At 40.1% G+C, this 14,624-nt stretch overlaps 1 protein-coding gene across 1 annotated transcript in view; it reads right to left on the reverse strand.

Moving 5' to 3' along the window:
* KLHL31 (kelch like family member 31) overlaps positions 1-14,173 on the reverse strand; it is a 16,440-nt gene extending 2,267 nt beyond the window's left edge. Inside the window, exons 1-3 of the mRNA XM_015563569.1 lie at positions 14,102-14,173; positions 2,019-3,223; positions 3-332 (exon numbers count right to left, since the gene is read on the reverse strand). Of these exons, the coding sequence (XP_015419055.1) occupies positions 3-332; positions 2,019-3,190 (1,502 nt within the window). The 5' untranslated portion in view covers positions 3,191-3,223; positions 14,102-14,173. The remainder of the gene's footprint in view (positions 1-2; positions 333-2,018; positions 3,224-14,101) is intronic.
* Positions 14,174-14,624: the final 451 nt, after the last annotated feature.

Raw genomic sequence — 14,624 nt, forward strand, 5'->3', positions numbered from 1 at the left:
GCGTGCTCATGCTCGGCAGCTCCTGCCACGAGTCGCCGGCCGGGTCGTAGGCGCACGCGGAGCGCGAGTACGCGTTGCCGATGTAGCCGCCGGTCACCAGCACCCGGCCGTCGGCCACCGCGCTGGCGTGGCAGCAGCGCGCCACCTCCAGGGGCGCCTTCGGCTGCCACTGGTTGGTGGAGGGCACGTAGCACTCCATGGAGGCCAGGCTGCCCTCTATGTTGCGGCCGCCCACGGCGTAAAGGAGCCCGTTGAACACGCTCAGGCTGAAGTGCGTGCGCTTCTGGGTCATGCTGGCCAGGTGGATCCAGGAGTTGAAGCGGGGATCGTATCTGGGAAGGGCAGAGGAATTGTGACAGCCTTGTGGTGGCAGCCGGGGAACCCCTGTTACTCCACGAACCACCACGGGGGAACTGTGACACCATCCATGCGAGGAGGCTACTGACTATGCGCAGCACCTCGCCCAGAGGCCGGTGTTTGTCTTTCAACCACGGGTATAAAGTGTGACACTTGGGGGAAAGCAAGGCAGGCATTGGTGACCCCCTCCTCCTGTTGATAAATTTACTTCCTCTATTGGGCCCCTTGGAGAAGACCCTACAGAGACAGGTCTGCCACTCCCCTTTCCACTATATTCGAATATCTCTCATCCGGTAGCATCTATGGGTGGGTTTAGGGGTGGAAACTGGGTATTCGTGGCAATTAGAAAAGGAAACACTCCCACATTGAAGTCAACTCCACATATCTTCAGACACCAACATCCCTAGCTCATTCTCATTGCTTAATTAAGATAAAAGTAGACTAATTGGATTTCTCCCTGTCTCACAGTCCCCCTCATACATCTGTCCTGGCCACTGCAGCAGTAACCTGAATTACTCAACCAAGTCTTCTATCATCTGTTTAGAATGAGATCAATGGGACTCGTGTCCAAAAGCATCAACAAAGCCTTAACTTTTGATACTTGTCTATTTTCTACCACTTTTTAGTAGGTAATATTATTTTAGTTGAGGGATATATTTTTTTCAGTTTTCAATGTTACAGTACGTATACCATAAGCATTAAAATCAATATTGCAAAAACAGTGATTTCAGTACCAATAGTTGAATTATCAGTGGAGGGAAATAAGTAGTTATAGTAAAATATGCTTTCCTGAAGTATTGTAAACACAGAATTCACTCCATCAGTTTGACGTTCATTCATCTTTGTCCCTTTTAACCCCTAAATCGAAACTTAACTAAAGTTGTAAATTAAAGGCTAAAAATCCATTAATTGTTTGAATCCATTAAAGTAACACAATGAAATGAAGAATTGTTTCATCATCTGCTGTACACATTTTCAGATCTTGCTCATTAGCTATATTCGACTTTGTAAGCATGACTTCCTGAACATTTCATACCTGTGGAAGTTTAATTTTTTATCATACGTATACAAAAGTAATATGGCACTTGAGGCTTTTCTGAAGGATTTACTATGTTTTTTACTCTTCATGCTTCACAAATACATTTTCTCTGGGATTAGTCTTCAAATAAGTATTTTAAATTAATTAGCTGCCACTTTTTTAATGAGCTCATTCTATTTGCCAATTATAAATCTGACAGTCATCAATAAGTCACTTAAAATAAATGTATTATTTTAATCTTTCTTACCACATTAGTGTTAAAAACTAAATTTCTACCCAGTGTCTTTCAGAAAAGCAGGATATTGTGAAGAGCCGCAGGCTAGCAATGGGAAAATGTGAATTGCCACTTACTAGGGGTATAACCTCTCTGGGCATCAGATTTCTCACATGGAAAATCAGAATAATCCTCTCTTCTCTGCTCACTTCACAGGCTTATTCAGAAATCTACAGTACACGAATGCACTTAACATAATGTGAAGTGTTATATATAAAATGTCACCTTATTAATATTAATTTACTGAGCTAATGAATGAAGCTAACAGACATGACTAATTTACTTCTATGTCAGGGCAATTTCCTGATCATATTGGACCATTTCCATTCCTAGCAAAGGATCAAGTACCTGCAGAAATTGCTGACTGCATGTTTGGCTTGATTTCTGGCATCATTCTGGTCTTCACCACCAGCCACATAGAGAAATCCATCCATCACAGCCACGCACTGATTAAAACTCTTGGCGGGCATCTCTGTGAGCTTGCTCCATCCATTTTCAGGGTCTCTATACAAGACGTCTCTACTAAGGGACTTCTCAGGAAGGCTTGGGCGTCCCCCAACAGTGATGAGGACGCGACAGCCCCCGCGGATCCTCGTGCGCCTAGACTGCAATGTGTTTTGATGATACGGAAGTAAGTGGTAATTCATAGCATCCACCAGAAGTCTGTGACAATCAGCATCTTGCATCATTCTTGGTACAGACTGAACATAATTGACCAGGTCTTGTGCAGAGATGGTACCAAAGCGAATATTGCTCAAAAGATCTGCAGCATATTTCATTCTCTTTTGGTCAAATTCTAACCATTTTATAGCAGTCTGGAATGCTACTATTTCAGAAGGCAACTGTAAGTCGTCATCTATAAGAAGTTCGTTAATTTGCTCAAATGTAAGTTTCATAAACTGATCTGACTCTGCAAATTCAAGGAAGTTATCCCGGATAAATTTTTGGGCTGCGGCTTTTGCAGTTTTCAGAGAGTACGTCTCAGCAATGTTAGCAATGTACATGCAATTCTCCACATTCATCTCTCGCATCAGAAAATCACTGCACATCTTTACAAGGGTGTGGATCTGAAGATAAACAGCAGCAGAAATAATGCTTCCTATTGTGTACAAGGAGAGAGTCAGCTTTCCGGTGTAGGCATATGCAATGACAGTGGCCAGGCCCAGCGGTGAGATATCATTGAGATCTACCCGTTGAGTAGATGGGTCTTTTTTTAGGATGTTGTAAAAGTACTCACTGCATGAAGCCATCACTGACTTGTGAACATCAAAGGATTTGGTTTTGGTGCCAATGACTAAGTCGCAAAGGAAGCTCTCTTGGCGCATTTTGCTTAAACCTTCCAGGAGGTTGGGGCCATAAGAAGCATCTGTTAATTCAGAAGAAATGCAGCTAAGGCCATTGCCTCCCTCTAGGATCCCATTCAAAGCATTTAGTTTGCTTAGGGGGCTGTCTTCCACAATTATGGTCATCTCATTGATTTCTCCTTTGTTCTTTCTGACAGTCTTCTTTTTGGGGGCCATGTTGGCAAACACACGATCACAGTCAAGAGCTTGCTAGAAAAAGAAAAAAAAGGAATAGTATTTTATTTCATTTATTTTTTATTTAATTTATTGAGATGATGTCTATAATAATAAAAAGGTAATATGCTAATTAGAGCGGATGTCTTCCTGACGTCATTCTGCACGTCCTTCCTGATGAAGCTGGGGTGGAGAGAAGCCAGCCAGGTCCCGGGTGCCTGTGGCGGCCAGAGGAGGGAAGCAGCCCGGGTCCTGGGTGCCAGAGGGAAGCCGGTGCTGGCTGCCGGGGGAAGGAAGGCCTACTCTTGCACGAATTTTCATGCATCAGGCCTCTAGTTGGTTAATAAAACTATACAGATTTCAGGTATACAATTCTACAATACATCATCTGTATATTGTATTGTGTGTTTACCACCCCCAATCAAGTCTCCCTCCATCACTATTTATACCCTCTTTCACTTCTTCTACCTCCCCACACCCTCTTCCTTCTAGCAATCATCATACAGTTCCATGAGTCTTTCTTTCTTTTTCTTTGCTTAACACCTTCACCCTTCTCACCCAGCCCCCACCCTCTCCCCTCTGACAGCTGCCACTCTGTTCTCTGTATCCTCAAATCTGTCTCCACTTTGTTAGTTTATTTTCATTGTTCTTTGAATTTTGAATTGCTACATTATGAAGCATGTGTCTTTTTAATAAATTAAATTTGTTTAATTCTAAAAAATAGATTCAAAAACTTACATTACACTAGATGCATATTTTATTGAAAATTTACTTCAGCATCAAGACAATATTTATCTTATTAAATAAGACCACTCTATAGCCATATTGCCAAATAATTTTATATAACAGAAAGGACCAAATATTCTCTTATCTAGCTGTACAATAATTATGGAATAGTAGTTAAACATCATTTGAAGGGCTTGGTTTACTCTCATGAAATAGTGAGTTATAACTATTTTGAAGTTTTCCTCAATAAAATACTAAAATTCAGGAATCCATATAAAATTTAGAATATATATATATATGTAAATAAATAAATGTAGCACTTAAAAATCAATGAGGAAGGACTTGTAATGATAGCATTAGTTCAGTTATTTCTACTCTACATATTCACTGAGATAATTTCCAAATAAGTTAAATATCTAAATCTCTCTCTTTCTCTCACACACAAAATTTACACATGAACTAGGGCAAAGTAGTTCTCCCCCCCCTCCCTTAATCCTAGAGTGAGAAAGGCCCTATTAAGTATAACACAAAATTCAGAAGCCATAAAAGAAAAGAACTATCTGAATATAGAAAAATAATGAAAACTTCTACAAAACAACACCAAGTGTTTAAAAGACAAGCAACAGACTGTGAAAACAAACATCGGTAACATTTCTACCAGAAAAAAGGCCATAGACACAATATTTAGAGTTTCTACAAATCAATTAATAAACAGACAAAAACTATGATTAGGTAACTAGGTCATTTAAAGAAGATAAAACAGAAATAGTTAATAAATATTTTTTAAAAGTGAACTAATAATTATTAGGAAATTGTCAACTGAAACCCTTTTATTTTTTGTGATCAAATTTTGTTTGATGGTTAAAATATTTTAAAATATTCATAACATCAAATATTGATGTGGTGCTCTCTATACATGGTTGATGGGAATATAATTGATACAGTCTTTTGAATTATAATTGGCAGCCTATTATAAATAAGAACTATATTTATACTTTGATACTAAAATTCTAAATCTAGGAATGCACCTTATAGAGATATAAGGGCGTTTTATCTTTCTCATTAAGATCAAACTGTCAAATTCACATTTATATCCTATATAATAAAAGGGTAATATGCAAATCAACTGAAAGGCAGAATGACCAGTCGCTATGATGTGCACTGACCACCACAGGGCAGATAATCAATGCAGGAGCTGCTCCCTAGTGGTCAGTGCCCTTCCACAGGGAAAGCGCAGCTCAGCCAGAAGCTGGGCTCACGGCTGGCGAGCACAGTGGCAGTGGCGTGAGCCTCTCCCACCTCCATGGCAGCACTAAGGATGTCTGACTGACGGGCAGGGAGCGGGCCTAAGCTGGCAGGCAGACATCCCCTGAGGGCTCCCAGACTGCGAGAGGGTGCAGACCATGCTGAGCCCCCCTGAGTGCACAAATCTTATGCACCGGGCCTCTAGTTTGTTTATAAGACTGGAGCGCATTTGTCCTTACTCATTCTTTCTTGCAGGCAACACCAAATGCATCCTTACCTTGTGAAACAGATTTTTAACCCACTGACATTTTAGTCTTCAAATGTATTTGACTTATGTGGTGAGGGTCCCCTTGTTGGATTTCTCTGAGGAAAATTTTAAAACTTTTGCTCAGCAAGCAGTTATCATCAACACCTCCTGTGTGTGGGCAGCATTGTGCTGGGACTGATGGGGTAATTTATGTTAGAGAGACAAAAATGACAAGTACAAAATGACAACAAAAAACTAGGTAAGCAAAGCAGTAATTCTTTTTTCCAAACAGCAGTTTCCACCATCTAGAGTAGAAGCAGAAATGTATCTTTGAGGAAGCCCTGTCTATTCTGCTGGAGAATCCCTTTGGCCAACTTTTTATTCATGTCTTTTTTTACTGTGACTCTTTTATATTTCATTCTTTTATCTTTTACTATAAAATTGCCTTATGGTCAATTAGTTGTGTGGTAAAATGTTTGTGGCAAAGATACTCACAGTTAAACAACCTAGAACCATTTTATTCAACTTACTATACACAAAATACCATTTCAAAATGTAATTGCCAGACAGTTATTAATGTGATAGTTTACTTGTTTTCCTACTAACTCTTCAAAATCCAGAGTGTGTGTTATACGTACAACACAGCTCATTTGGGACTAGCCACACTTCAAGTGTTTAATAGCCACAGGGGACTGACAACCATGTATTGGACAGCAGAGCCCTAGAACAACCTCCTAAAGAATGCAAAGCACATCTGAAAAACCAATAGATAAATGTAGATGAAATTCAAAAGAGAACAGGAAAGTTGAAACAGAGGAATAAAAATTAGAGGGGACAAACCGAAAAATAACTTAATGTAATCCAAATCCAATTATATTAATAATTAATTTAAATGTTAATGGACGAAGCATTTTAATTAAAAGGAAAAAGCAAGACCCAAAAATACATGCTATCTACAAGAGACATATTATAAACACAGAGACACAAGTAGGAAGAAAAATGGCTAGAAAAAGATTTACTACAGAAATAGTAGGCATAAGACTGGAGTGGCTATATTAATATCAGATAAAATATAATTCAAGAAAAAAAATAATTAGTGGTGATAAAAAGGGAACTCTATAATAACATATCATCATGAAGATATAGCAATCATAATGTAAATATGTAAATAACAGAGCTTCAATATATGTGAAGGGAGAAATGGGCATTTCCTCAGTCATATTTTAAAATGTTAATTAACTCTCTCAGCAACTGATAGAATAACTAGAAAAAATATCACTGAACATTATAATCACCCAGACTTAATTGATGTTTCTAGAACATCATACCTAACAATTCTTCTCAAGTGTATATAGTACATTTACCAAGTCAGATTCTGTGTTGGGTCTCAAAACATGTCTTAGTAAATTTAAAAGCATTGAAGTCATATAGAGTATGTTCTCTGATCATACGGTAATTAAATTAGAAATTAATAACAATGAACTATCTAGAAAAGCTACCACTATTTGCATATTAAATAATATACTTCTAAATAATCCATGAATCAAAGAAGAAATCACAAAGGAAATTAAATATTTCAAAGTGAATAAAAATGAAAATACAATATAATATAAATACCAGCTCCTCTACTTACCTGAAGTGTGAGTTGCCATAGATAAATTAACCTCTTAGAGTCTCCATTGACCTATCTTTAAAGTGAAGATAATAATAGTGTCTGCCTATAGGGCTGTCAGTGAAAACTCAGTGAACAAATATGCATACAGCATTTGGAAGAGAATCTGGCAAAAAGTGAGTGTTCAAAAAAATTTGAATCATTTTCATTAACATCAACAGCCCTTGTTTGTTATTTCTTTGGGAGTAAAGCAAGTTGAAGCTTTGGGGTGAAGCCAATCGGAGAAAGCTGCCGCATCATGGAGAAGCAATCATGAGGAGAGGAGGCGACATGGGACAAGCGTCCAGAGTGACCCAGCTTGAGAATGGGCAAACGGCAACCAGGGGAATTTCTGGAATATGTAAACATTTCCAAGGGATTTTTGAAAATACCAGCGGGAGAAATGGAATTTGTGCAATTATATAGGCTGGGAACAGATTATTTTTATTTTTATATAAATGATAAGGATAATCCTGGAAGTTTGGGAAACCTGTGACATTTGGTTATAGGTTGTATAAGCAAAACAACAGATTACATGGAATAAACTGAATCTATGGATTTAAAGATTCAAATTGAAGGAACTATTTTGATGGGGTGGTGTTCGGATGATTAAGTTTGCAGATAAGAATCTTGCCAGACCTGGTACCAAAGTGTTTTTAAGAGGAATGGGTACAGGAGGCAGAAGGCCATTAGAAGTGGAGGAGATACCTGAAGCAGGAAGGCATGACTCAGCATAGGATGCGCGGACGAAGATGCCTGAAGTCATGAGGGAGACAGTTGGGCAGATAATATTAGGCCAAGACATACAAGCTCTTGTATGCCAGGAGGGGCTGGAACGTGATGTTAGTATGTAATGGAGAAGGATTCAGAAATCTCCATGAAGGAAGAGGTCAACCTGATGAAATCAGTGAAAGTTCTTCCATGGCCTTCCTTCTCTTATTTCCTGTTGCCACCTCTCTTCCTCCCATTGTCTGGCCTTCATGCTGACCTTGGCATTGCCATGAAACCCTCATGCCCTTCTCTATCTGAATGTTCTTGCCTGTGTTCCATTTCTCCAGGGCCCTACTCAGTAATACATTAACTAGCCTGACAAGTGATTCAAGCCAATCAATTAATGAGCACATATACTCTTCCTCCCAGATATGCATGCTTTTCGGTGGATTTTTAAATTAATTTATATTTTATCAGTGTCCTTCCATGACTCATATACAAATTTCCAAGAGTTTCCACTGTGGAATACACACACGCACACACGGACACACACACACACACACACTGGCAAAAGTAGGTTTACAATTGTTTGTATGGTAAATAATACAATAATTAATAAATACAAGAATAATAATTTTGCATACTCACAATTGTAAACCTACTTTTGTCCACCCCTGTATATATATTTTCTGCTTTAAATAATATGTAATTTTAATAATATTATTAGTTAATATTTTAATAGTATTTTTAATATCTATTTTTAAAAAATAAGAAAGGGCTTTTAAAGTCCTCAAAATCACTCTGTACAAATAACTGACTTCTTTAGCTCTCTTTAGTGGAGATAGAGAGAGAAGCCGGCAGGAGACAAATGTGATGGAAGACTAGACCTTGGATGGTGAACATACAATACACTATGATATATTATAGAATTGTATACTTGAAACCTATATAACTTTATCAACTAATGTAACCCCAATAAATTTAATGAAAAACTCTATTATCATACAAATTTAAGAAAATAGGAGTGAGTAGGATGTGAGGTTCTAACCTATCTTCAGATTTTTGACGAATTTTTAATTAATTACCATAAGGAGAGGTGACCTATAATCTCATATACTTAGTAAAATAAAATTTTTGTAAATATGAAAAAAAGAGTATTAAAATCACAGCCAGTGGACAACTTCCTTTCCTGGTGGAAGTATTTTCCCAGATATGCTCATAAATTATCTGTCTTTACTAGACCTGTCATGACATTATTTATTTAAAAAAATATTTTTATTGATTTCAGAGAGGAAGGGAGAGGGAGAGAGAGATCGAAGCATCAATGATGAAAGAGAATTGATTGGTTGCGTCCTGCAAGCCCCACACTGGGGATTGAGCCTGCAACCTAGGCTTATGCCCTGATTGTGACCTCCTGGTTCTTAGGTTGACATTCAACCACTGAGCCATGCCAGCTGGGCAAAAGTTCTCAATTTTGGCATCATATTAATATCACCTGGGCAGGATTTAAAACTTGACCCAGTATTTTAAAATTGCAAGCCAGTAAGAACGGTAAGGGCAGCTGCACTGTGTGCTCCGGGCCCTACAGCAGAGAAGACTGGCTTCCTCATTATGGGGGATCAAACCCAAGAGGCTCTGTTCTCACTAGCAGACAGAGAAGCCTTCAAGAATTCTGTAGGCCCCTCATACTGGGCCTTTCTGGAGAGTACAGACACAAGGTGTGTCACACTGGGCACACACACACACACATTCACCATGCCACTTGATCAACCAGCATTTAAATGAAGAGCAAGGGCAAGCTTAGAAAGAAGCAATTATGAAAGACAGCCTAGGAGTAGATGTGTGAAAGTCAAGTGGAACAATTTAATTCACTTCTATTTACTCATTTGGTGCTGGTGCTGGGCTCTGAGGCTGATATTATGGGCTAATAGAGGCTGAATAGAAAAATACCTGAATATTTACAAAAAAGTTTTATTCAGTCACTAGGTCATATGTGAGCACATAGTCAAAAAACAATTTGTACAGTAACTCTCACGGTTTTTCCTACAATTGTATAAATGTTCACTCTGCATCCCTGGGTCATATTATTAGTGGTCACCAATGATGGTCACAATGATAGTAAAGATGTGGCTGCAAGGACAAGGTTACAAAAATGATGTATATATTCATATATAACCTAGAGCATAGCCTAGATATTGAGTAATAAATTCTGAAAGCATTTCATTCTTACTGATTCAATTATATATTAACTAAGAATTAGAAGGGGTTTTAATTATCATTGTTGGTTTTTTATTTATTTATTTTAACAAGTGACTGCTTTGTGACCATCTGCTCAGGGAATCTCCAGGCTTGGTAGCCAGGGCAATCACCATGGTTACCATACCCAAGGGATGGATTTGACTGGGGTTACGATCAGGATGGTGAGGAGGAAAGCCTTGCTGAGCTGCCCGTGGCTGGGAGAGTTTTAAGACTGGTTCTCTGTTTTCTCCAAAGCACAAAAGGTTTGATTCTTCCCAACACAGCGGACTGTAATGAGTTGCCCTTTGGAGTCAAAGAGAGGAAAATCAATACAGAGCCCTCCTCTACCTTCCACCCCTCCCCAGACTACTAGTGGCTTGCACTTTTCACACGGCCCCTACCATGGTGGAAAGAATTAGTCTGGCCTCAGCGGCTGAGGTTGTGAAATGGTACAAGCAGCCATTTGGAGGCATTAACAGTCCCTTCCTGTCTCTTCCCTTTTTTGAGTGAAAGAAGAGCCTTACCCAGGGCGCAGAGGGCTGTAGAAGGCTCCCCATGCGACAGGGCCATCCCTTCATTCTGTGGAGGGCACCCAGAGAATTCTCCTTCCCTGGTCATGGACACCACAGCCTCCTCCCCTCTCTGCGCCATCCACTATCACCCAGAGCAGCTTCTTGGGTCTCCTCCATTAGGAACTGGGCAGAAGGGTAACAGAGATGCAATTCTATGCTCTCCTGCCACTGCCCACTGCAGATCTTGGCTCTTGTGTCATTTCTATGACGAACATGTCATATATTCAACACCCAATAAATAGCTGGGCAGTTATGTGAGCCATCACAATTTTCATCATCTTTTGTATTTTCCAGCTTTAAGTATGTTAATAAATAATTCCTATATATAAATTACCAAGCATGAATCTATATGATGAATCAAATGTAAATTGTTACCTCCATTTCTACCTAGAATAATAATTATATAGCTAGCATTCATTAATTGAGGGCTTACTGTGTGCTGAGCCCTGAGTGTTTTATTTTTTTGAATTTAAGTCTCACTAAAAATCTAAAAATGTAGGTTATATTAAATTCATTTTACAAATGAAGAAATTAAGGTTCAGAGAGAGTTTTAAAAATGTACTCAAGGTCACACAAGGTGACAATCAACCCCAGATTGAACCCTGATACCCTCTATTGCCTCCTTTAAGTCCAGGACAGGTTAAAATCTGTAGCAGTTTAAAAAGTTAGCTCTTTCCAATAGGAGAAGATAGAGACGGAGTGAGGTAGGACTGAGATTTATCAATTCAAAATTTGAATACAGAGAACATGAAATGGTTCTTTATATTTCAAACATTGAAATAAATGCATTGCCTTTTTATTTTTTAAAATATATTTTATTAATTTTTTTACAGAGAGGAAGGGAGAGGGATAGAGAGTTAGAAACATCGATGAGAGAGAAACATCGATCAGCTACCTCCTGCACACTCCCTACTGGGGATGTGCCCGCAACCAAGGTACATGCCCTTGACCGGAATTGAACCTGGGACCCTTATGTCCGCAGGCTGACGCTCTATCCACTGAGCCAAACCAGTTAGGGCTGCATTGCCCTTTTAAATGTAAGATACATTTATTTTCGGACAGACTCTGTGGATTTAGTTACGCTATTAGGGGTAGTAAAGATGTGAAACTGCAGCTGGCTTGGCTCAGTGGATAGAACGTTGGCCTGCAGACTGAAGGATCCTGGGTTTGATTCTGGTCGGGCTCAGTTCCCAGTGGGGGGCATGCAAGAGGCAGCTGATCAATGATTCTCTTTCATCATTGATGTTTCTATCTCTCCCTCTTCCTTCCTCTCTGAAATCAATAATAATTTTTAAAATTGATATGAACCTCCAGTAGGTGGATAAGCCAAAAATAGAAACAGGTTCTATGAATTTGTTGACCAGAGAATAAATACTTCCTTGTGTTAGGTCGAATATAGAATTATCAATTTTTGTTTAAAGACAAATAGTGTCAATTTCTTATGGTTCAACTTAGGTAGAGGCCTGTGCCTAACTTTTACTGATAGAGTATACAGACTACACATCAAGTGAACTTCTATTTTCCAACCCTGGATACACGATGCAAGGAGCCAGTGCTTAAGTTTTTGGTTTGGGTTTAGTTGAAAATTTTACTAAAACAGCTCTTTTTCCTAGTCTGCCGCGTGTGTTTAAGGTTGGGGAGAGGAGATTGTTGGGTGGGAGGGAGGATTGGAAATATAGTTTCTAAGACTAATATCTCTTTGGTTCTTGTAGAACTGAAAATTGGGTTTTAGTGTTCACTTTGCTCTAACCAGCCGATGGACCTGCAGCAAAACACCCAACCTTTTAGGATTTCAGGTTAGCCACCTGCCAAATGCGGAGATGGGTACCTCCCAGTTCTAAAATTTTACACGGAGTTAAGAATAAACGCTGGCTTTTGCTGTCAGAATTGCGAAGTCTGGTCCTGTATGACTTCTCCACACCCCTCCTCCCCCCCGCTCCCACATGGCCTTCTAGAATGCAGGAATAGACTCACACATGGGTAATCCAACCGAGACAGGGGATTCTTCACCTGGAAGTCACACATACGCGTCTGGGTAGCCAGATTTAGCGAATAAAAATACATGATTTCCAGTTAAACCTGAATTTCAGATAAACCACAAATCACATTTTAGTATAAGTATATCCCATGCAACATTTGGGACATACTTATACTAACAACTGGTTTATGATTTATCTGAAATTCAAATATACCTGGGTGTCTGTCCGGTATGTTATCAAGCAAACTTTATCTGGGTTGGTGAGTCCATGCATTCCGTGACATCTTCGGGAATACTATGAAACAGGTTGTGCGTGTGTGTTTATGTGCATTTTTCTGTAGCTTGGGCCCAAAGCATTCACAAGGTTCTCAAAAAGACCCACAACCCCAAACAGACCCAGAACCACGATGCTGCCACGAAACGGGTAACATAATTCTACCCTCTTTTACAAGTGGGCAAGTCCATGTGAACGTATCACCCTTGAAATCAAGTTCTTCCTGGCCTGAAAGAGATCTCAGATGAAAAACTCCTAGACTGATTATAGAAAAGAATTGTCACTTTATATTTAAGAACATTCTTTTTCCCCGCTGCCCTCCACCCTGGCCTCCAGGGAGCGACTACCCAGGGCAGGCGGAAAAGCCATGTGTGCTAAAGTGTCACTGTCACTCCCATGCCAGAGCGAGCTGGGATCCCAGCATGTCTCCCAGCCAAAGGGGCGAATCAGCTGCCCCAGCTCCGGGTCCCAGCCACATTCCAAGCGCTGCATCTGTCCCGGCTCATCAGCACCGGCTCCCGGAATAGAAACGCTGGGCTCAGGCCCTGCTGCTTGCCATTTTAAGTTAAGTCCAGCATAAAGGGGGGTGGGGGGGTTTCCACTTTACCATTTCATTGCCAACATGATTTCTCATCTAAAACCTATGTCCGTATAACCGTATGTGCACATTTAGAACAAAAACTTGTTTTACAGTTAAATTACAAATTTGTTTGTTTTTGCAAGGGGAGGTTTCTATTTTGTCAATAGGTTATATTTCTGGGAATTTGAAAAGTTTCCAAATTTTTTTTGCTACCAATATCATTACAATGAATTAATTTTACCTAAAATTATTGGGTACCAAATGTGTACCTGGTTCCTGATTTTAAAAAAAAATGGAGAAGAAATGTTAAGCTCTGTGAACAAAACTAAAAATTTTAATTTCCCCACCTTTTTTTTCTATAAAATAGAGGAAGAAAAACATACGTCAGACTTTAGAGACTTAAAATGATTGTTAGAAATTACAAGTAACGTTGCTATTCTAAAGCATCCTCTCATGAATTTCTATGACTACGCAGGACCTTTGCCTAATGTATCACACTCCTTCGATTTCAAGAAAATGGCTTCTAGTTCCCCAATTCAAATCAGGGACTTGGGCAATCTGACCCAGCTGCAGGCGCCTTCAGTGAAATCGCTCTGCAAACACTCAGACACGCCACCCTCTCCCACCCACAGAGCCACACACCCCCAGAATGGGGAAGACAGGAATTGGAGAGTGTGGCCCCAGCTCCTTACCCTCCTGTGCTGAGTGGCGTCCCCGACTTGTGATGATGAAGTGTCAGCAGCAGACTTCTCTTGGGAAGCAATCTGTGGGGAGAGAAGGGAGAAGGGGAGCCACCAGCAGCCACCTGACAAGTCCCAGCAGCAATTTTTAGAGTGACCCTTTGCAGTCCCACTGGCTGAAGCAGCTGAGCCTGCACTGTTGCCCCAGCAGCAGTGTGAGTCCTCCTCTCCCTCTTTGGCCTTCAACTTCAGACTACCCCGGGCAGGGGGCGGAGCTCTGGTTGGAGGAGGGGAGTTGGGTTTCTTGACCTGCCCAGTTGGTTTTTGTTTTGTTGGTGTGTGTTTTAATTGATTTCAGAGAGGAAAAGAGAGATAGATAGAAACCTCAATGATGAGAGAGAATCATTGATTCGCTGCCTCCTGCACACCCGCCACTGGGGATTGAGCCTGCAACCCGGGCATGTGCTCTGACATAATCGAACTGTTACCTCCTGTTCGTAGGCCGATGCTCAACCACTAAGCCACACCAGCCAGG

This window comes from Myotis davidii, unplaced genomic scaffold (genome assembly GCF_000327345.1).
Source record: "Myotis davidii unplaced genomic scaffold, ASM32734v1 scaffold1497, whole genome shotgun sequence".
NCBI lineage: Eukaryota > Metazoa > Chordata > Mammalia > Chiroptera > Vespertilionidae > Myotis > Myotis davidii.